The sequence below is a fragment of the Larus michahellis genome, chromosome 1 (assembly GCF_964199755.1).
Source record: "Larus michahellis chromosome 1, bLarMic1.1, whole genome shotgun sequence".
In the NCBI taxonomy this organism is placed as follows: domain Eukaryota; kingdom Metazoa; phylum Chordata; class Aves; order Charadriiformes; family Laridae; genus Larus; species Larus michahellis.
Window position 1 is genome coordinate 201,474,533 of NC_133896.1, and position 22,579 is coordinate 201,497,111.

Below are 22,579 nucleotides of genomic sequence, written 5' to 3' on the forward strand. Positions count from 1 at the left end.
CACACAGCAAGCTCTTCTATAATCCAGTAAGACATGAAGGTCTCTTGTAGACACCTAGTCTGATGGTCAACTTGCTTGGCACCAAAGACTGAAATTGGACCAGAGATGAAACTACAGAACTGCCAGGGACAAGAGCTGGAAAGTATGGATTGTCCTAGATTGAGCTGCAGGGCCAATATTCAAGCTGGAGACTGTGTATTGGACAGAGGTGGGACTGAATAAATGAGGCTTCAGAGTTGGGAGAGGCAAACAGTCTTGACTTGACACAAACTTGACTTTTACATGTGAATGGCTCAACCTGTTCTGCAAGAGCCCATTTCTTGCAGTGAGAATTATTCATGCTGCCAACAAGTCAGAATTCTGTATTGCAATATTGACATTTTTCGATACTATTAAATGATGGGCTTTGTTCCACCAAGATCATAAATGACAAATACCCTGTCACGACAGTTATATAGTGATTTCTGCTCATTTGGTTCCATGCAGTTTATGTTTTTTATGTAAGTCTTAGTTAAATTGAGTTTCCATAGACTATGTAGTGATATTTCAGAATCCCCAGAGGAATTTTTTTATTTCACTATCGGTCAATTATAAAAAATTACAGATCTCAAAGATTTTGCTAAAGTATTTTACCTGAGCTTCAACTTTAATATTGACAGCATATCTAGCTCTTTTTAATGGTAGTCAACTGTCGATTTCCAAATCTGTGCACAAAATTAGGGTTTTAGGTGGCTAACTTGAAGCAAATATCTCCATTTTAGCAGATCCTAGTGCCCTTGTGATGTCTCACCAAGTTATTTTGCTTCTCAAATTTTGGTGTATGCCCTTCCTCCAGCATGTCTTTAGTTCACTGCAAAAGATGCTTTTTGGGGCAGGGCCAAGCTTTTATGCTTTTTGTTGTTCTTGTACAGTGTCTATAATAACAAGACTGTGCTCCCAGCTGGAGCTTTGTGGAGCTTATGCAATATATGTGAAAACAGTCGCTGCAACACCAACTTCCTGTCCATGTTTTGAAGTTTTAGAACCCATTATATGTATTTGGTAGTATTAAATTGGGGTGCAATTTCCTTAACTTCCCATCCTCATTCCTCTTTCTATCAACATGCAGATGCAATAAAAATATATATAAAAAAAAATCTTTTCAGCTGATTAAAATGAACTTCTCCAGAAAGGCTTCCTTGATTATGCTGTAGAGAGGTTTTACTAAAATGTCAGTTTGTGTTAAGCACGTGCTGCCATTAACCTGGTTACTATGCATCTATAAAAATCTCCGGGTACTGAAGTGCTTTAAACTGGTCCATGACGGGAGGGGGGGAGGGAGGGGGTACAGTCACCCTACAGCTTTAGTTACCACAACCCATCAGCTGCCATTCCAGTCTTCGTTGACTGTGAAACCCTGTATTGCTGCAATTTTTTTTTCAGTGTGGCTGCTTCTGTTCAAGACAGGCACAAGCAGGCTAACTGAAGAGAAGTTAACTTAGTTAACTTTGTACTTAAGTCATACCCATATTTCAATACAGATTTTACATAAATTATAATAGACATATTGTACCTAATCAACTCCTTCCATAAGTGTGTATGTGTAAATATGAATACATATGCATAATAAATGCGCATCTAATCTGTTGTACATTTAAAAATCTGCTCTGTAACCTCTATAGGTGTCCTGTTCCCCATCTCACTTTCCTTAAACTCCCTTGACTTCTACATTTCCTGCTTCCTTTGTGTCCAAATATAGAAGTATACCAAGCAGCATACCATATCTCTTCTGTCACACTGACAGAGATGTAAACAACAATGACAGCATTTTCAAAAAGCACCCTGCCCCCAACTAGTGAAAGTTTTGCCGTCCACTTCACCTGAAGCAGTTAGCATGTCTTTATGTCTTATCCTTGATGAAGCTACAGGCCAGCACACCTGCCATGCTGAAGATATCACAGCTGCCTTGTGCTTTGCATCTCAGCTCCATCAAAATGAGCCAAATTAGCTCAAACAATCCAAACCGTAAGAATTTCTTAAATTGGGTAATACCATCTGAACCAGGGTAAGGGGCAATTATGTAAGAAGCTCCACCAGTAAATCAGAAAGAAGAGTGGAATGCAGTGGGGGTGCAAGAGGCTGGAGGCAGTTGATGTCTTGCCCCATGCTGCCTTATGCAGGACGGGACATGGAAACAAGCACATCCTCTGATTCCCAGTGAACGATTCTGCAACTCTCGTGTATGAACTAGTGTTTGGAGCGGTATTTACTTCCAGCTATTACAGTTGTGTGACTGGACTTGTCACGTAACCCAGGAATCCCTTTCACTTCTTCTCTGTGTTTTCCCAGAAGAGGATGCCCTGCGTCGTTTCTTCCCCTTTCCTTCCCTTCCTCTCACTAGGCCTTAGATGTGGCTCATGTTTCTTCCTCTGTGCCACCCATCCTTCAGTTGTCGGAAGGATAAATTGTTGCTTGCATTTCTGTACGAAACCCTGTTACGAAGGAGACAGAACCGATACAGAGCTGGTAAAGAGCTAGTACTACATGAGAGGATATTACTGGGTATCATCCCCTATCCGATGTACAGATACTTGCAGAGGTGCTTGAATTTGTGGCTTTTCATAATTTAAGAAAATTGTATTTCCTTCTTTTTCTCCAAATACATAGGGCTCCATTCGCTGATGCCTAGAAAATATTACGAAGCTTTGGAGAATGATTAGATGCAGTATTCAGAAGCAATAGGGATGGGGAAATGCTTCTTAAAATGATTAATGTGTGTGTAATCTGGGGCCACTGATCTCATTTTAGTTATTGAGTGGATTTTCTTCACTTATGTAGAAGGATAATAGCTTCAATAAGTACTCTGGAATGAAAATAAGAAAAACGTCTTAACGTAGTATGGAAAAAAATACCTTTGATAAGCTGCTGACCGTGTGTCCTAAATGGAGGCAAAAAACCAAGGCCTGGATTCATTATGGTATTTAGGAAGCTACTTTAGGCACTGAAATAAATTTGCAAATTTAGGCTCTGCTTTTTTTGATGTTTCAAGGTTAAAGTGGGTGTTCTAAATCTTGCCCTTTTATTGGCACCAAAGGCTGTAAGAAAATACCACCAGTAATTTAACATATTGCTTATTAAAAATGTATGCCAACAGAAGTTCTTGCAACACTGTAGTTCCTCCTAATGCAATTCTCTAAAGAGCAATTGAGGAGTTTATTGTTATCACTATTTCGGTTTAATCTTTTGCATAATTTGAAATGCCAAGCATTTTGTACTGGTATTTTGTTATTTGTACCATCTGGAATAGCAAACCCTGTGATTCTTAGCAATTCAAATTTGTGGAGTAATGGTCACTGTACTATAGTTAAGACTAAGGTTAGGTCTTCTCTTCAAGGACTTAATTTAAAGTAGTCTTTTCCTAGAGGTAGATCTAAGAGGACATTTTACTTTGGCATTTGAGAAGATTTTGGAATTTTATCATTTATTTGTGCCTTCTTGCTCTGGTCTTTATTTCCAAAGAATAAACTGAAACAAGTTTTATGGGCCTTTTAAAGTACTTTCCATTAGCATTTGCTTAGTGCCATCAAGGAACTGGCTTGAACATTAAAGCAAATAACTGAGAGATCAAAATCATTAGATGGAAATAAATGGCTGTTCCTGGCCTCTGTGCCCTTAAATCTTTTGTTTGTTTTTAGTAGTATTTCAAAAGCATCCTGTTCTTTTGATATTTGACATTTATAAACACATCAGTTTGCAAAGGGAATAAGATAATACTTTTCTTCAGTTCTTTAATATTTGACAAAGCCACGATCATACAGATATTTTGCTTAGAAGCTGCCTATAATGGTTTCACATGAGGAGTGCAGAGTAGGAGAATTGATTTAAACTCACTACACCAATCTATTATAAAACAGTTTCAGCAAATTACATTGTGTAACAGATTTTAGGGCAAAACTAGATGTTTTGTTTGAATCAAATGCTTCACAGGCGAGAGGGTTGGTTTGTTTTTTTTTTTTTTGGTCATTTGTACTAGATAGGACTATAGCCATTTCAGTGATTTGTTTAAGAAAAAAAAAATTACTTGTTTTCTGTTAATGGAGCTATTCAAATGAAACAGAAACTTTCCAGTAAGGGGTGGCTTTCCAATGAGTAGCACATGTGTCATCAGCAAATGGTAGGTTTATTCTCAAACTTCTTGAAAAGGCATTAGTAAGCAAGGATAAAGCAAGCTTCTGGCAGTGACCAATGCAATCCGTAATCTCCGGCTAATGTGAAATATATACAACGTAATGTTTAAAACATCTGTTAGAAACACTTAAGGAATTGATTTAAGAAGGAAGGTAAGTGCTTGTTGTGTTGTAGAAAGTTTTGATTTTGTTTGGTGTGCACTGTCTCAAATCTAGACGTCGTTGTTGAGTCATTGAGTCACTGCCGCTTGCCTGCCAGCACTGCAGGGTGTTATTTGCTGCGCTGGAAGCTACTGTACTGCAATGGGTTTCCTCTTGTGACCTCATCATGTTTATTTCTTAACACACCGTGTACTCATTTTGCAGACTCCATTCCATCTTTCTAAGCACAGTGATAAGGGGCTTGCATCCATCTCTTTCTGCTACTGCATACTTATTTTAAATTATTGGAAATATGAAGTCATTCCACAACACAGAATTTTCTCTTTTCAGGGAAATGTCACTATAAAAATGGCTTTAATTTCATTTTATAAAAATACTTTAATATTGCGGAGACTCTTCCCATTTTTCTATTGCATGTCTCTTCTTGTAGGGGTTATATGACCTCATGCTGAACCAAACAGAACCCTTGTTTATAGCTACAGGAGAATTTTCCACATGTATTTTTAAATCAAAATGTTCTGCTTGCAAAAGTGGTACAAAAATGTTACCATAGGTATTTCTAGATGTACTACTTAAAAATTCTCAAATCAGTCCCAATCATTTTAGATTTAAAGTATATTTATTTTTCTAACTGCCATGGTTACAAAATTCCCACCTGGTCAGGTCAAATGGATTTTTTTGCATTTTCATGTACAATCATTAATAGTAGTTCTGCATAACAAATATGTATGCGGTATCTTCAACTTCACTAGGATTACACAGCTCCCATAGTTCTGTTTTCCAAAGGGATAAGCAAGATTAAAATTAAAAAAAGGTTGGGTTTTTTTGCTGTTGTTGTTGTGAAAATCTGCAAACTGGATTATGTAAACTCCTTTTTGGTCAGATAGTGTAATTTCTATATAGTCACTTTTCTAGGATACTCTTATTTAGATATCAGGATGTCACTGTCATAAGCTGTAAAAAAGACAGAGTTTGATAATGGGTAACAGGATATGTATAAATCACTTTGTAATAAAAAGGAGATTTATATTCTATATTTCTTGCCAGATGAATGGCCAAGATGTTGCTGCTAGAAATCAGCATTACAATTAATGCTGTAGGAGTGGCTTTAAGTTCCAATTAAATTTCTGCAAATAGGTTTCTACTGAAACTGTACTTGGAATACTTCTACTCTTCTATTTTATTTTTTTTGCAGAGTCTGAGGAGAGCTCATTTTTCCCCTTTCTTTGGATCTGGTGTCAGTACCAGTGTTCATTTTCCTTATCTTTGTTACCTAAATCGGTGACTTCTCTTGTTAGGAGGCTACGCCATGAAATCGGTAATTTGAAATTTTGGGATCACTGAAATCAGTGGGAGTCCTGCTTATTATCATCAATAGTAACATCTATACAATAAATAAAATGGGATGGGGCTGTAGGGAAGGGGCCAGAACTCAAAGGGTCAGTGGCATAGCACAGCTCACGTCTAAAAAACTTAACAGTCTTTGGCCCTAAACCACAATGTCCTTGTCCGTTCTGCCTGTGAGGAGTTGTCCCTGGTTTATGAACCATGACTGATCAATTGTCCTGACGACTGGTGCTGGTTACGGGTCAAAACTGTGCCAAGAAGCATGCCAACAATTAAACAGTGTGGATGATCAAAAGGGCTGCATTGGAACACATGCCTTAGCCATGCTTACTCTACTAATACAGAGGTACTAAGAGGATGAACATCTTGCTTCTATCTGGATGGACAGAAAAATAAAAAAATTAACCCAAAGGCAGAAATTATCAGAGTAGAAAACACATGATAAAGGAGAGGCAAATGAAAGGTGTCCCATGGTAAATAGAAATGGGACATTCATTCCTGCCAGTAAAAAAACCAAAACAGTCTCCCTTTTAACAAGAGGGTCAGATTTATGAGGGGAACAGGTATGGCTGATTTCCAGGAGCTCAGGAGTCCAACTCCTTTGTCCAGAACCTTGCAAGGTTCCATTTCTGTATCATCGGTTCTTCCCAACTCCTCCCCCTCTACTGCAGAGGTCACATACTGCACAGAATCCTTTGTACCCAGAGTTTTTTCCTCCAATATTAATGTTAAATTATCACAGGACATAATTTGGCAGCATTGCCTTGTCATGTGATGTGACATGTGCTGGGGAACTTTGGCCAATCATTGACAGCAGGATTGTCTGTGCCCCTGAATGCATCCCACCATTTGAGATGTTTGGCATAGAGAGTCGAGATGGCTCTGTTTCTCTCCAGGGTCCCACTCAAACAATTGTGCATGCTTCATAAAATGCTAAATCACTCCTGTGATCCCAGCTTGCGAAGAAGAATTTGGTTTTGCCAGTGTGGCTGGATGGTTCAACTGGTCTGGAAACTTAGTAGCTGATATGGATGGGACTGCACCAGGTTTCACTCCTTTCATTTTGTCCAGTCCTCCACACTTGTGCCCCTCCTGCCACTACCCTTCTGCAGCTAGTATATTCCCTTGGTATCAAGACATGAAAAGTAACAGAAGAGATAATCAGAAGAGATTGGAAGACAGCCTTCTCATTCCTTTGGACATAGGATGAAAATATCTGTGACAACAAACTGTGAAGGGGATGCAAGAAAATGGAAAGTAAAAAAGATGAAATGATAGAAAAAATGAACAAAGTCCTAAACTAAAGCAAAGAGTTAGATCTGTATGGTTTAAGTTAAAATAGGTTGGGTTTTTTTTTTTAATTATTTCTGGTGAAGGCAGGATCAGACCCACAAAATTTCTATCATTTTCTTATAATCCTGTAGTATTCAATATCCAAGTATTGCTGATGAATGAAATAAGATGTTGCAGTAGTGGCAAAGCTCTGTTTACCTAGATACCCTGTTGGATCCTGGTCCACCTGACCTTTATGCTTTTTAGGCTTCCTTCCATTTTAGTGGGCTCATCTTTTTCTTAGCTTGATACACTTTCTGCAAACAGTTTCATTGTGCCTTTCCCCCCTTCCACAGAAACTTTGCTCTCTGTTGCTGCCAACTGGCAGTTTTAACTCCCTGTCACTGAGTAAAGTCGTAAATGTTTTAGTTTGGTCAGGGACTGGAATTGAGGACCTGTTGGAACGAAATGGAATTGTTGGCTGGAGGTCTGTAGTCCATCATCCCCCTCAAAGCAGGAGGATCACCAATAGTGGATCAGGTCAGTCACAGCTAAGCCTTGAAAATGTCCCAATATGAAGAGTGCCTCTAGACAACCCGTGCCAGTATTGTGCTACTCTCCTAGGGACAGTTTTTTTCCTACTGTCCAGTGTGAACCTCCCAAGCTGCAGTTTGTTGCCACTGACCCTTGTTAGTCTTGCACCACTAAGAGTTCCATCGCCTTTGTAACTGCCCTTCAGGTAGTTGCGGGATGTTACTATATTGCACCTTAGTCTCCTCCTTATCAGACTAAACAAGCCCAGCTCCCCCATCTTCTCCTTGCAGGTCACATGCTTTGGGTGCCTGACCATGGTAGTAGTAGTCCCCTGCTGCGATCTGGAACTGAGGAAGCTCAAAACATCACATTCTGGTCATGATATCCTAGATCCAGCCTCATCAGCACTGAGCAGTGACTCGCTTCCCTTGATCTGCTGGTCATCTTCCTTCCAGAGAGAGCATACTGTTACCTTATGTTCAGCCTGGTATCCCCCAACTCCTTTGAAGCAGGGCTGCTATTAATCCCATCACTGATGCACAGACCATGGTCCCAGCTGAACTTCGCACACATTGAAACTTGGGAGGTTTCTGTTGTCCCCTTCCACAAGTTTCTCAAGGTCCCATAGCTCACTGGGGTCACAGTGAGACTAAAACTGTTTTGAGGAGAGACAGCGCACTCCATGAGACTTGAGTGGCATGAGGGCTTACCATATACCCTATGAGATAAAGCAGAAAATGCATACCAATAAATCATAGAATGGTTAGAGTTAGAAGGGACCTTAAAAATCACCTAGTTCCAACCGCCCTGCCATGGGCAGGGACACCTCCCACTAGACCAGGCTGCTCAAAGCCCCATCCAGCCTGGCCTTGAACACTTTCAGGGATGGGGCATCCACAACTTCTCTGGGCAACCTGTTCCAGGGCCTCACCACCCTCACAGTAAAGAATTTCTTACTAGTATCTAATCTAAATCTCCCCTCTTTCAGTTTAAAACTGTTACCCCTTGTCCTACCACCACATTCCCTGATAAAAGAGTCCCTCCCCATCCTTCCTGTAGGGAGCCCCCTTTAGGGACTCATGATCAATAAAATGACTGACAGAAGAGCAGAAAAATGAGGTTTCCTTCTGTGTTCTGCACCCTTGAGAGACGTGATGTTTGTCAGCTGTAACTTTGCTCCATGCGCTGGTGCCTGAATGCTGGGAACCATGTGAAGTGCCCGTGTGCTTCCCCGCCGGCCTGCCCCGCTGAAGGAGGAATTTCCATGCGGGAACGTCCCTGGATCTCAGCGTTAGTCACGGCTCTGTCAGCCTCACGCCGTACCACACACCGCCGCCCGAGACAAGCTACATCCTCCCCCTCGCCCGAGGGCCCCGGCAGCCAGCGGCAGCGACGAGCCGCGCGGAGCGGGCGGAGGGCCGCGGGCAGCCCGGGAAATCCCGCCTGCGGGGCCGCCCTGCGCGGAGGCAGGGCCGGGGGGAGCCGCTGAGGCGCCGGGCCGCCAGCCGCCGCGGGGGGTGACTCGCTGAGGGGCCGAGCGGGCCTCCTGCCCGCAGCCGCCGCTTTTAGGGCGGCTTCTCCGCTCGCAGCCTCCTCCCCTCCTTCCTCTTCCTCCGCGGTGCGGGCCCCACCCCTTCCCCGTGTGGGGAGCGGCGGCGACGGCAGCTAACGGTCCTTTGTGTGCAGCGGCCGGCATGTGAGTGACGGCGGGACGGGACGGGGGGCCGCGGGCGTGCGGTGCTGCGGGAACCGCTCCGCTCGCAGGCCCGGCGGCTCCTTTCCCCGCGGAGTCGGGGGCAAGCGGTTGCTTGCTCATCCCTGTGCTCTCCCCGGCTCCGGCACCCGTCCCGGGCCTCCGGGGCGCCCGAGGGGGAGGGCGAGTGGGCGGCGGGGCAGGGGCGTTGCGTGTCTCTTTCTTCAGCTGGTGTCTGTCGTGTTGTCTGTCGCAGGCTGGCCCGGGTGACCGTCCTCCATGACTGCCTGGGCTGCAGGACCTTCGAGCTGCCGCCTTCCGCGGCTGTGGGGGACGTGAAGGCGCGGGTGGAGGCGGAAGGCGGCTTCCCCCGCGCCGAGCAGCGGCTGTGGCACCGCGGGAGAGAGGTGAGGGGGCGCGGCGGGGGGCGGCGGGGGCACCTCCGCTTCTCCGGTGGCCTCTTGCACCGCCGTGGGGATGAAGTCCCCACCCGGCGGCTTTCTGCATCTTGCCAGGTCTTCTGGTGGGTGGGCAGCGGGGCGTGCGCGTGGCCTCGGGTGGGGGCTTCTCATGGGAAGCATGGTTTGGAGAAGCAGGTAACCCTTGTACTTCTCTTGATGGTGCCACCTCGTATCATTGGAGTTTTTGTGTCTCTTCCTGACGTAATCCATGTGCTTTATCCTTACTTCTTTGGCGGGGGTGGGGGGGAGCATAAGATTCGCCTGGGAGCACTGATGTGTGTGTGCTGGCGTCCTTTCCATCTTTAATTTTCTGCCTGCTCGCCAGCTTCAACAGCAGAGTTGACGTTACCATGACAGGAAGCTTTTACAAGTTAAAAATTGAGGTCTGGGTACAGGGGAGGGAGACGAATGAATGAATGAATGACCTCGTTCTGTTGAAGGCAGCAGCCTGGTGTCACCGTTTCAGTACTGCTTGGTGTGCTTCTAGCCACGCTCCTGGGAAACGGGCACCTGGAGATATGGGTGGGGTAGGATGAGTAGAGGCAAGAAGGGGAGAGAGAGGAGGTTGGAAATCAGGGTTAAATATCACAAGGGGGCTTGCCAGTGCATAAAGGAGAAGGCGGCTGTGGTGACACCTCATTGCGGCCTTTCAACATACAAAAAGGGCTTATAGGAAAGATGGAGAGAGGCTTTATACCAAGGCCTGTATAGTGACAGGACAAGGGGCAATGGTTTTAAACTGAAAGAGGATAGGTTTCAATTGGACGTAAGGAAGAAATATTTTACTCTGAGGATGGCGAGACACTGGAACAGGTTGCCCAGAGAAGTTGTGGATGCCCCATCATTGGAAGTTTTCAAGGTCAGATAGGGCAAGGCTTTGAGCAACCTGCTGTAGTGGAAGATGTCCCTGCAGGGAGGGTTGGATGTGATGATCTTTAAGGTCACTTCCAACCCAGAACATTCTATGATGCTAGGAAAGAATTAAATGTTAGTAGTTGTATTGCTCAAGAAGCTTTTAAGAACCTACATGGGGAACACAAGTAATCTTTGAGTGCTCAGGTTTGAAACAGACTGCCCACGTACTTTATCTTTTATTTTCCTGCCAGGTTTTGTGTGTCCTTGATTTTGTTCTCTCCAGGCCTTCCTGTTTTGGGAGGAAGGAGGTCTGTGTATCACTTTCTAAAATATGCCTGTAACTGAAGATCTGAGTAGCACTCTGGCACAGAAAACTATCTTTTGGCAGGGAACAGTCAGTAAGCAAACTGTAATAGCTATTCTTTTTTTTTTTTTAAATATTAAACTAAAATACATGTGAGAATATTCGTACTGTAGCAGTTTTGAAAACCCTTTATAAACTTTTGAACTCCTGTCTACTGGGATCAAGTTATTTTTTAATTTACTGAGGTAGTAGAATATTCATCAGTAGATCTTTTTTCCATTACTTGCAAGTTACAGACGTTAAGTAAAATCCAGTGTCTCGTTCTCTCATAGTTCCTTACAGTGTTAAACTTGGAATCTATTCATTCTTCTATCTTCTGCTGGTGTTTTGCTACAAAAATCCTACCTGAGAAGATTTGGTTATTCTATCCCTTTAATGCTTGGTGATGTGTTAGAGCATTCTGTGAATTCTTTATTTTAGTGAGTCTTGAGTGGGTGGTATACCCAGTTTAAGCTGTTTTACATCTTGAGACAAGATTTATGTAGGAATTTACAATAAACGCATTGTTGTTCTAAGTACTATTTAAAACTGGCTTAAGTAAAAAGGGATGTAATTTTTTTCTTACAATGTTTTTAAATTATGGCTACATACTGTGGACTAGAACTGTCTTTTGCTTATTAAATGTAGTTAGATTGTAAGCATCTATGTCTGTGTAAGCACCTGCTTCTTTCTAGTGATTTGTTTTTGCCCATTGAAGTGAGGAAATAGTCTTGAACTTTGCTAAAAACTGAGACTAATATAATAATATAATTTCACATAATAAAATTTTAATATAGTTAACTATAAATGGAAACTAATTTGAATTGGTTAAGTTTCTGATTAGCACAGCACAACTTCTACTCGTGCAATTGTTACTGTGGTATGCAGGATAACGTCATGGTGTATATGACTATTTTAGCATCGTATCATATATGACTGGGACACACATATAATATGAAACTAGAATTGCAGCAAAACCATAATGCGCCATGTTTACTAAATAGTTTACCAATGGCTACTAAGGAATTTGTTGCTTAGTTTGCTCCAGTTTCTCTGTGATGTTCCCAGTGAGTCCATAGGTCTGCATATAGAGGTAATGGGGAGGTGAGGCTGTCAAATTTTTCAGGGGTGTTTCTGTGATACACTTTTGCCTCTAAGCATTCTGTATTACTAGCTGCTTTGAGCTGATACTACTTAGTTTAAAACTCCTGTGAAATTGCATACCCATATGTACTTTTTGGAGTACATACACCACATACTTCCTGTATGTATATTTTCTTTATGGGCTTGCACCTTAGAACAATAACTCTTTTAGTTGTATGCTTCCAAGAAGTTCCCAGAATATAGAACTTTTCAAATGTGAAAACGGGAGGCCATGTCTTGCTCTTCCTATGCTTCTGTAGGCATTTTTCCACCTGATTTGTTTGGCCGGTTTTTTTGATCGTGTTGCTGACAAACTGATACTTCATCTGAAGAGTATCATTAGTCAAAGGAGGCCATCCTAGACCTCAGGGACTGACAGTGCTGCTCAAACTGAATACTGGATATTTCAGAGTATTTGTATACTTTTAGATAAAACCAGACTTCATAGAATGTAGGAAATGAAGCTGCAGTAAACTACTTATGCTGCAGAATGTTCTGATCAAGATCTGTCTTATTTTTTATTTCAGTTATTTGATGGTACCAAGATCGTGGATCTTCAGAAGTCTCAAAATCAAGTTTTTCTGAAGCTTCAGGCAAAAGGGTTGAAAGGAGGAGGTATGAAAAATACTTGTCTCTGTTTATAAACTGAAAGGCCAAAGCATTTTCGAACAACAGTCTGGAGTTAACAGAAATTATTCTCCTCTTTAGATGGGAAGCAGTTATTTTTCTTCTAAGTCCTAGGTATCCCTTCACTTGTTCTTTTCGTTCTGCTCCAAGAAAACTGAACTTCTCTTTTTAAGTGCGTTGGTGTTTTAATTTTTTCTTTGTAATTTCATGTGTAGAAATTAGAATATTGCTGTCCTTTAGAATCAATAAAACCGGCCTTGCAGTAGCGTTAATAGCTGCCTTGTCTCATATAAAATAAGCTGAATACTTTTAAGCAATTCAGATACTGAAAAGTTATCTTTTCAGTATAGAAAACTATACCATTGGTAAAGAGCTTTTGATTGCCTCTGATTTTTTTTCTTGTTCATTTGTTTTTCTTTTAATTCTGTATGTTTAGTTCATTTTTATTACGAAAATTGCAGGTATATCTGTTTATATGGTATCTTGAGTTAGATTATGATACCTGAATATCTTCAGAAGTGTTCTGATTAAAATCTGTAATGATTATGTTACTTGGTTGCTAGCATTAATGTAGGGGAACGAAATAAATGCTAATGGAATGGTAGGATGAAGAAGGAAGCCCTTCTTTTCATGCAGGTATTTTATTTGGTGTCACAAAATGTTGTATTTCTTAGTTATATCAGCTATGAGTGTACTGGCTGATGGTTTTCTAGTGACAGAGGGATATGAAGCATTTCTATATTAGCCAGAAGTTCATGTTCACATTCCCTAGAACCTGCAATGGTTAGAAAATACCCATGGAAGCGGACCGCATAGCTCTACGGCATCAAATGTTTTTCTTTCTCTTATTCTTGACTGTTTGATAATTTTTTGCTGTATGTAGGCTGTGATAGACCAATGAGATCAATTTCTTCTCTGAGCTGATTTTTTGCTGTGCAAGTATATGGACAAGATAGTGTAGTAGCCCTAAGAAATCTTTCATGGGAAAGAAAAACCGTTGCTGTTGTTTGTGCCTAGGAATGGAATATTTGTCTGTGAGCTTTTCTTAGAGATATCACTCTAAGCAGTCCGTGTCTAGGTAAAGCACTTAACTTTTTCTGGCCCACAACTCTGATGTAAGTCAATCTAAAAGATCTGAGGGCTTTAGTACCAGCCTTTTGTGTTCATTCTGGAGTCTTTCAGTTCTGAGATTTTTCCTTACAGCAGGTGAATCAAGGAAGGCTCTGAATTTTGAACTTCAGGAAGTGCACGGTCAGTAGAGCCAAGCATATTGGTTGCTGAAGTACTCTGAAGATCACGCGTGTCACCTCTGTGTTTGTTCAGCACTGGTGTCTACCAAAGAATTCATAAACTTTTCATGTGATCGCAAAATAATTCATGTTGGAAAGGACATCAGGAGGTCTCTATTCCAACTTTCTACACAAAGCAGGGTCAGCTCTGAGGGTAGACCAGGTTGCTCAAGGGTTGATCTGGTCCAGTTTGGAAAGCCTCCAAGGATGGAGACCACACAGGAAGAAGTTTACCCTTAAGATTTGTGGAACCAGTTTTGTGTTAAACATGACCAGCTCTAATACTCAAGAAAAATCACTTCAGCCTTAGACAGGATGCAGTAAGTCATGATCTCAAGATAGAGTAATTTTTGTGACATACATAGAGCAGCCCTGCTCTTAGACATAAAGAGTTAGAATAATGTCTGTCTTCAGTCCTATCACTTAAAAGTTACTTGTCTGGCGTTGTGGTTTCCATGGTGAAATGTGTTGTTTAAACACTTCCGTCTGCCTGCCCAAGTTAGACTTAGAGAAGATTGGTTTCTTGATTCTTAGAGAATTTTTCCTAAGAAAAGAAACACCCAAACTTTCCTACTGTTGATCAGTTCACCTTATTTTGGAAGTTTGCATATTGCGTATTGACTTTCATATACTTCTATATACTGTAAAAATAATAACAAAAATTATAAAGTACTTTCCACACTCTGAGCTGTACATTGCAATTTCTTGTTGTTTTTTTTTTAATTGATGCTATTAAGTTACCTTAAATAAAGGGTGATATGAAAATTTTGTAAAGACAAGATGTTTGACGTTTTTACTTGATGTTTTCTCAGCAAATAAATGTCTCATACCTATACCCTTTTTTCCACATTGCTAAGTATTCTGTGTTCGTTTCCATGATATATATAATACGTGTTTTTGAATCTGTGTACTTCATAAACACACATATATGCGGAAGGAGAGGGAGAGAGACGGAATAAGTACTTTTAATAAGCTTTAAAGGGAAGTGATAGATGGAGCATCAGTAGAGTCTGTTTTCCTTGTGGGAATTGCATCTTTAATATTTGAAGCACATGTTTTACGGGTTTGGGTTTAGGGAGCTACTCTTTAGTCTCAGGCTGGAGTTTGAATTGAAGATTATTGATCCATTCATTCTGTGATAGACTCTTTCTTCTAGAGCAGAACTTCATAACACTTGTTAGTACCTTTTTGAGACTCTTTTTTTCCCCTCCTGTGCTAAGCACAGGATACAGAAAAGTTAGCACCAGGCCCAGCACCACCGTATGCCAGAACAGGAAGCGTGCGCTAGAGCCAAAGTATACTGTGCCTGTGTGTAGCTGTCAGTAGGGATTATCACTGACTACGAAAAAGTTAGATCTATTGCTGCCCTAGAATACAGCCCTGCTACTTAAAAATACTAGTAGTCCTTTAGCAGTTGCTGTACTTGAACATCCAGCAGTTGGAGTTGGGGTATAACAGATGCAAAGACCCCAAATTTCTTTCATCCAGATGTGAAGCAGCATGCTGACATTAACATAAAGATAGCCATTTTATTTTTTTTAATAAAAAGATTTATAATGTAGTATTTTTACAGTTGATGTTTGAAATACAAGATTTTACAGTATCAGGCCTTGAGTTAGTTCAAATTTTTTTTTTTTAAATTCCCAGTAATTGTTTAGTGAGGTGTTTGGGTTTTTTTATTCTGAAATTAAGCGCACAATTAAGTAATTAATCTGAAATTAAGTAGCACAATACACAGGTTATTTTTTATTTGCTTGTTTTTTAGGTCGTTTTGGACAAACAACTCCACCACTTGTTGATTTTCTCAAGGATATTTTACGAAGATACCCAGAGGGAGGACAGATTCTTAAGGTATAAAATAAATGGTATTTTTAGCAGTCATTTAATATGCATGACATAATACCATTAGTTTAACAGTTTTCAGCAAATCTTGCAGTTGTCATACCTCATTAGATATTCATTCTAGCACAGGAGATCCATGTTTCCATTTCTGTGGACAAAGTGAAGTGAATTGCGTGGCTTTTTGTGTGTGTGTGTTTAACGTATCTGAGTTTGCTTGTCACAGATGCCATTGTAATTTATAAAGAAATAGAGATGAAATGAAGCTGTTACAATTCAGTCAGAGACTTCACGATGTATTTAATGTGAACAAGATATCAAAAATGTTTATTTTGCTTGTTACTTTATTGTTCATCTCTGCTGTAAGCTATGGTAAAACCACATAATCACAGAATCACAGAAACTTCAGAGTTGGAAGGGACCTCTAGAGATCATCTAGTCCAACTCCCCTGCTAAAGCAGGACTGCCTAGAGCGCATCACTCAGGACTGCATCCAGGCGGGTCTTGAACGTCTCCAGAGAAGGGAACTCCACAACCTCCATGGGCAGCCTGTTCCAGTGCTCTGTCACCCTCACTGTAAAGAAGCTTTTTCTTATATTTGAGCGGAACTTCCTATGTTCCAGCTTGTGCCCATTGCCCCTCGTCCTGTCACTGGGAACCAATGAAAAGAGTCTGGCTCCATCCTCCTTAAACCCACCCTTTAGATACTTGTATGCCATAATAAGGTCTCCCCTCAGCCTTCTCTTCTCCAGGCTAAAGAGTCCCAGCTCTCTCAGCCTTTCCTTATAAGGGAGATGCTCCAGTCCCTCAATCATCTTTGTTGCCCCCCGCTGGACTCTCTCCAGCAGTTCCCTGTCCCTCTTGAACTGGGGAGCCCAAAACTGGACGCAGTACTCCAGATGTGGCCTCACCACTGCAGAGTAGAGGGGGAGAATGACCTCCTTCGACCTACTGGCCACACTCTTCCCTGTGCAGCCCAGGATTCCATTGGCCTTTTTGGCAACAAAGGCACATTGTTGGCTCATGGATAATTTACTGTCTACCAGGACCCCTAGATCCTTCTCCTCAGAACTACTTCCCAGCAGGTCCACCCCTAACCTATACTGGTGCTTAGCATTCTTCCTCCCCAGGTGCAGGACCTTGCACTTGTTTTTGTTGAACCTCATTAGGTTCTTCTCTGCCCAGCTCTCCAGCCTGTCCAGGTCATGCTGGATGGCAGCATGGCCCTCCGGAGTGTCAGCCACCCCACCCAGTTTGGTATCATCGGTGAACTTGCTTAGGATACACTCTGTCCCATCATCCAAGTCATTAATGAATAATACTATATACAATTCTTTGGGAGGGGTTATTTTAGTATAAGATTGGGGTAAACTGGAGACATTAATATAAGATTTTGCTGTAGAATTTCTGGGTGGCTAAGTATATTTTCCTCGGTGAACTTCGACAGCCTCACAAAGTTTTATCATTAGATTAAGAGCATTTTTAAGATGGGAATCTTTGAGTAGCTTTTGCGAGATTTACTCTAGAGTGATAAGAATAATGAACACATCAGGTTTGTATGGGCTGAAAAACATTTTTAGTCTAGACATTGGATCCTATTACAAAAGAATGTCACAGGATTTTCTGAACTGAGGTTAGGGTTCTTCATGGTGTTTTATCGTTGGTCACGGAGACTTCAAAGTATGCAACAGTGGGGCACGTTATGTTGTGATGCTCCACATTTGAATGTTACGTATACAAGCCTAACAATGGAAATGATAACATTGATTTAAGAACTAAAAAAAATTTCAGTAAATAGGATGGTGGACTGGTAGGTGGAGTTCACATCACCTTACTTTAGACATGGCTGGAACACGTCTCCTCTGAAGAAGGGCTGAGAGAGTTGTGATTGTTCAGCCTGGAGAAGAGAAGGCTCTGGTGGAACCTTATTGTGGCCTTTCAGCATACAAAAAAGGCTTGTAAGAAAGATGGAGAGAGACTTTATACCAAGGCCTGTGTAGTGACGGGACAAGAAGCAATGGTTTTAAACTGAAAGAGGGTAGGTTTAGATTGGATATAAGGAAGAAATATTTTACTCTGAGGATGGCGAGACACTGGAAGAGGTTGCCTGGAGAAGTTGTGGATGCCCCATCATTGGAAGTTTTCAAGGTCGGGTTGGATGAGGCTTTGAGCAGCCAGTTTAGTGAAAGATGTCCCTGCCCATGGCAAGGGGTTGGACTTGATGATCTTTAAAGGCCCCCTGCTGTGATTCTATGATCTGAAAAAATGCAGATCATTCTAAATTCTGAAGTCCCACAAGGGGAAATACAGGTACATGTAGAAGATGATTTGTCTAATTTATTGTAGTTTTCTATGCTAATGTCTGGAAGTGCCAGTTTGTTTTTTTTTGAAGAGCATCTGGTTTGATTAGTTCATAGTTCGATGTTAAATTTCTCATCCAGAATGCTTCATCACATAGATGTTAGGAGATTCATTTCCTTAGTGTATGGGAATACTAGGTTCTAACTAATAGGATTTGGTACAGATAAATGTATATATCTATTTATGTATATAAAACACACCAATACAAATGGTGACAGATGATTAGAGTTCCTGCTGTCTCTTGGAAGGTTTTCTTTGCAACCGTGGAACTAGAAGTTGATTATTTTTAATGTGAATGCTTCAGATAAGCGTATCTTCAATTGTTTTGCCAAACCGCCTCCTGGATGTGTTCTGAGCAGTGTCCATTCATAGGATGGGTGCCTACCTTTTTACTATTTCCCAGTACTAGTTGAATCCGCAAGGTGCATTTGAATCATGAAACGTTCAGACCTTCTTAACAATTTAAATTAATTTTTTCATTCCAATGTGAAGAAATAGGACCTGTCCTTAGAAATCAGATAGGTAAATCTGAAAGTAGATATGTTCCTCTTTTCATGGTTTGCAATTTAGAGTTAACAGACTGGTAGGGAGGCATTACTACCAGGAATTTTGCTGATCTATTAAAATGGATTTCACTGTTTGGATTCTTCAAATACAATGCTGTTACAGCTGAATGTAGCAGATATTCCATGTGCCACAGCATGAATGCAAATCTCTGACTATGTGGTGGTTTCCATACTTATTATTTAATATTTCTAGAGGCTTTTGCTATCTTTCTGTATCTTTTCGAATGATTGCTGTAATTATTCTTTTAGAAGAAGAATTGTGTGTTTTTTGTAATTAAATACGTCATGGAGATTCTTTAAAAATGTATTATGTATGCTGAACTGTGGGTATATTTCTTGTTATCTCATCTCGCTTCAAAATTATGTAGAAGTATCAATACAGAATCCTAGAATGTGTTGGGTTGGAAGGGATCTTTAAAAGTCATCTAGCCCAACCCCCCTGCAGTAAGCAGGGACATCTTCAACTAGATCAGATTGCTCAGAGCCTCATCAAGCCTGGCGTGATATAAAGATATAAAATATAAAGATATAAACAATCTCTTTTGGTTATATGTGTGATACGCCTTATGGACTGAACATACTGTCACAAAGTGAAAAATTGAGGGGTTATGTTTTTGATACTAGATAACAATGAGCTTATTTTATTGTCAAGAGTATATTGGAATGCAACCTAATCTGAAATATCTGCTGCTAGTTGATGCATTTTTAAAGTAAAGATTCATCTTGCTAGCAAGTCTTTTATTTTTATGCATAATTGAGTGAAATTTTTGTTGTATGAATACATTGGATGTGGTGTGATGTACCTGCATAGCTTTTCAATTTAGCTCAGATACTTCCTTATGCCAAACTTAGATATACCCACACAAACATACACACATGTGTGTACATGTGTATATGTATGTATGAGTGTGTGTCTTTGGAGCCCTGATACACTTTGATGATTCAGTGTAAACAGAGCATTGTGTGAAGCTCTAATCCTGTAGGTATTTATAATCATGCTTACGTGTCTGCACTGTAGAATGCTATTGATGAAAATGGACCGGATAGGCATATTTTATTAATGGTAGTGTTTACAGAACTGGTTTATTGACATTTTAGTTATTAGAGTTTTCCATAGCTTTCACCGCTACTAATACTACTAAACAAATACTCGGTCTCAACATAAGCCGCCTCCTAGTCTATGGGCTTTATTCAACAGGTGAGCTCTGTTGGTTCACGATTTACAGAGTTACTGGTCGGAACTGTTTTGCAGACCTTTGCTGAAGGAGTGTTAGAAGTGAGCACCATGCCTCGTGAACAGTTGGTTCATACTGTGAAATGTTAACTTAAATGGAATTCAGTTGATGTAAAGAAAGAGTGCTGTGTATTGCCTTTTTACGACTCGTTGCCTCACTGTTGTCTTACAGCTGTTGTGTGGGCTTAACAGTAAACTTCGATTTTTTTTCTTCCGCTATCATGCATTGTTTTGAGACTTATACAAATGTGTCTGATTTGTGATAATGCAGTTATAGTAGTAACAGTTTAGTAGCTTATTTCTAAACTTTACAAATACTGCTTGCGCCTGGTATTTGGGCTCCAAATTCAAATCACTTTTTTATTATATGTCTGAATATTCTTTTTGTAATGTTGTCTATTTTCATTGAGGTAAGCTGGCTAAAATTATTTTGGTTGAAAAGTATGAAAACAATTACACTTGAGACAGTTGCTTATTATTTTCTATGGTTTAAGTTCTAAAGCCGTTCCTAGAATCTGTACAACATTACTGCATTATACTTTGGTTTTGTTTGTTTTTTTGCTGTCTCAGGAACTGATACAGAATGCAGAAGATGCTGGTGCCACAGAAGTTAGGTTTTTATATGATGAAACTCAGTATGGAACGGAAACGCTCTGGTCAAAGGAGATGGCACAATATCAGGGTAAACATAATTTTTATTAATTTTGGCCATTATTCTTCAATATGCATGTGGTTCTGTGCTTTTTCTCCTTGCTGTATGGAGATGACCATATAGGGATGACTCTGTTGCTACTTCCACCTTACTAGGTGCATATTTTGGCGATGTTATAATGTTGATAATTCTTTTCCAACGCCAGTATTTGGTATTGCAGGCCTTACGCTGTCTTCTTGCAGGTTGTCAGTAGCAGCTTTCCAATGGCTTCCACCTTGAGGAAAGTCTTCATGTGCTGCGTCATTCTAAATCACTTCTCCCAGGGTGACTGTGTATCCTGGCATTTATTTCCCTGGGTTCACGCCATATCCCAAAATACAAAAAAGGATTTTTTAATAGAGCAAGTAAACAAAATCTAATAAGTAAGGCTTAGGATAAAAGAATGTTTGGGGTATTAGACAATCATGTTCAGTTTTTTTACATATTAACCTCTACCTTTTGAGAGCTATCTCCAGTTCTTAATGTAAAGATTACCCTAGCCCCTTACATTTCAGCACTCTCCAGGCAGTTCTGTTTTCTGTCCCGTCTCTTACTCTCTCCCCCTTATACCAAATTTGCTCCATACAGAGGTTTTTACATCATCTAACATGGCTTCGCGTGATAGGGGTCAGTTATGTATTTGTCAATCAAATCAGTTTGCGTAATCATCCCAAAAGGCATGATTTGAAGATTTCAATGATGAATGGTCTGCTGCTACTTGTTTCTAGCTTTTTTCAGTTGTTAATCAGCCGCATTATGTCTTCTAATTTGAATTTGTCTGTCTTACTTGCTAGACATAGGTTATTGTTACATCTTGACATGTATTCCCTTCCAGTGGAGGTATTAATAGACTGTGATCAGTCCATCTTTCAAACATCTTTTTGATGGACTGAACAGATTGAGTTTAAGCGTTTTGCCACAGGAAGCTTCTTTCAGAAGTTTTGTTGGTTTCTGCTTGCTGTTCATTTTTTCAGAATCATTCTATTAAAATGTGGACACCAGAAGTAGATACTATGTAAGAATCTTTTGATTCTTTCAAATCTTTTGAATACCATGTACAGAGGTAAATCTATCTTCTTGCTTTTGTTTTTGCTGCAACTCTACACCTTCCTTTCATGCCCAAGCATAATTTGATGTCAGCTTGAGTTATAGCTTCCCCATTAAATTTGCACATGCATACTTTAAAGAAGCACTTTCTCAGTTCTGTAAGTTTGTTTCTTAGAAATTTTTAACAGTAAATGGTTTTCTTCTGTCATCTTTTTAACACTTTCCTATTTATTATAGGGCCAGCATTTTATGCATACAATGATGCAATTTTCACCCCTGAGGACTGGCATGGTATACAGGAAATAGCAAGAAGCAGGAAGAAAGATGATCCCCTGAAAGTTGGAAGATTTGGAATTGGCTTTAATTCAGTTTATCATATAACAGGTACTCTCAGTAGATATTTTAAAATGAAAGTGTTGAAGTTTTGAATTGTTTAATTATTTTAGATCTTTATCAAACGTTTAATATTTTCTCTGTAGTGCATTTTTAAGTTAGATCCCTGGCTAAGTTTCCTTAAGAAGCGTTCATATTTTTCTGAAACTTTTTGGAGTTGGCTTTTGGAGGAGATTTGTTTCTTCTAGTAACATCATTATGTACTTAGTCCCTTACATTGAAATGATATAGGGTAGATATGCAAATAGAAGTGTGAAAATTTAGACTAGACCGAAACTTTTATGCATGTTCTTTGCATAATAAGCAATGATTTTATTTTCTGCTAGAAGGGATATTCCATAATAGAGTTATATGCACATTTACATTTGAGAGATATAGTACGTACTCTTTCACAAGCTGGTAATATTCAGTCTTGAAATCTGTTATTTTGACAAAGTGTTCTACTGCTGTACAGAAGAAACATGTAGTGTAAATAGTGCTTACAGTCTACATGGTAGTTATAATAGTACAGGATAAGAGGCAAAGTTTTGCTAAACTAACATTTGTAACTCGTGAA

At 40.3% G+C, this 22,579-nt stretch overlaps 1 protein-coding gene across 4 annotated transcripts in view; it reads left to right on the forward strand.

Annotated features, from left to right (window-relative positions):
- SACS (sacsin molecular chaperone) overlaps positions 1 to 22,579 on the forward strand; it is a 65,011-nt gene that overhangs the window by 21,183 nt on the left and 21,249 nt on the right. For 2 of the 4 annotated variants that reach the window (XM_074569210.1, XM_074569231.1), the window contains exons 3-7: positions 9,431 to 9,581; positions 12,504 to 12,591; positions 15,658 to 15,743; positions 20,463 to 20,574; positions 21,868 to 22,014. In XM_074569210.1, coding sequence (XP_074425311.1) covers positions 9,431 to 9,581; positions 12,504 to 12,591; positions 15,658 to 15,743; positions 20,463 to 20,574; positions 21,868 to 22,014 — 584 coding nt within the window. Of the gene's footprint in view, positions 1 to 9,121; positions 9,178 to 9,430; positions 9,582 to 12,503; positions 12,592 to 15,657; positions 15,744 to 20,462; positions 20,575 to 21,867; positions 22,015 to 22,579 lie in introns of those variants that run through there. The other 2 variants (XM_074569240.1, XM_074569221.1) reach the window with 2 other exon arrangements.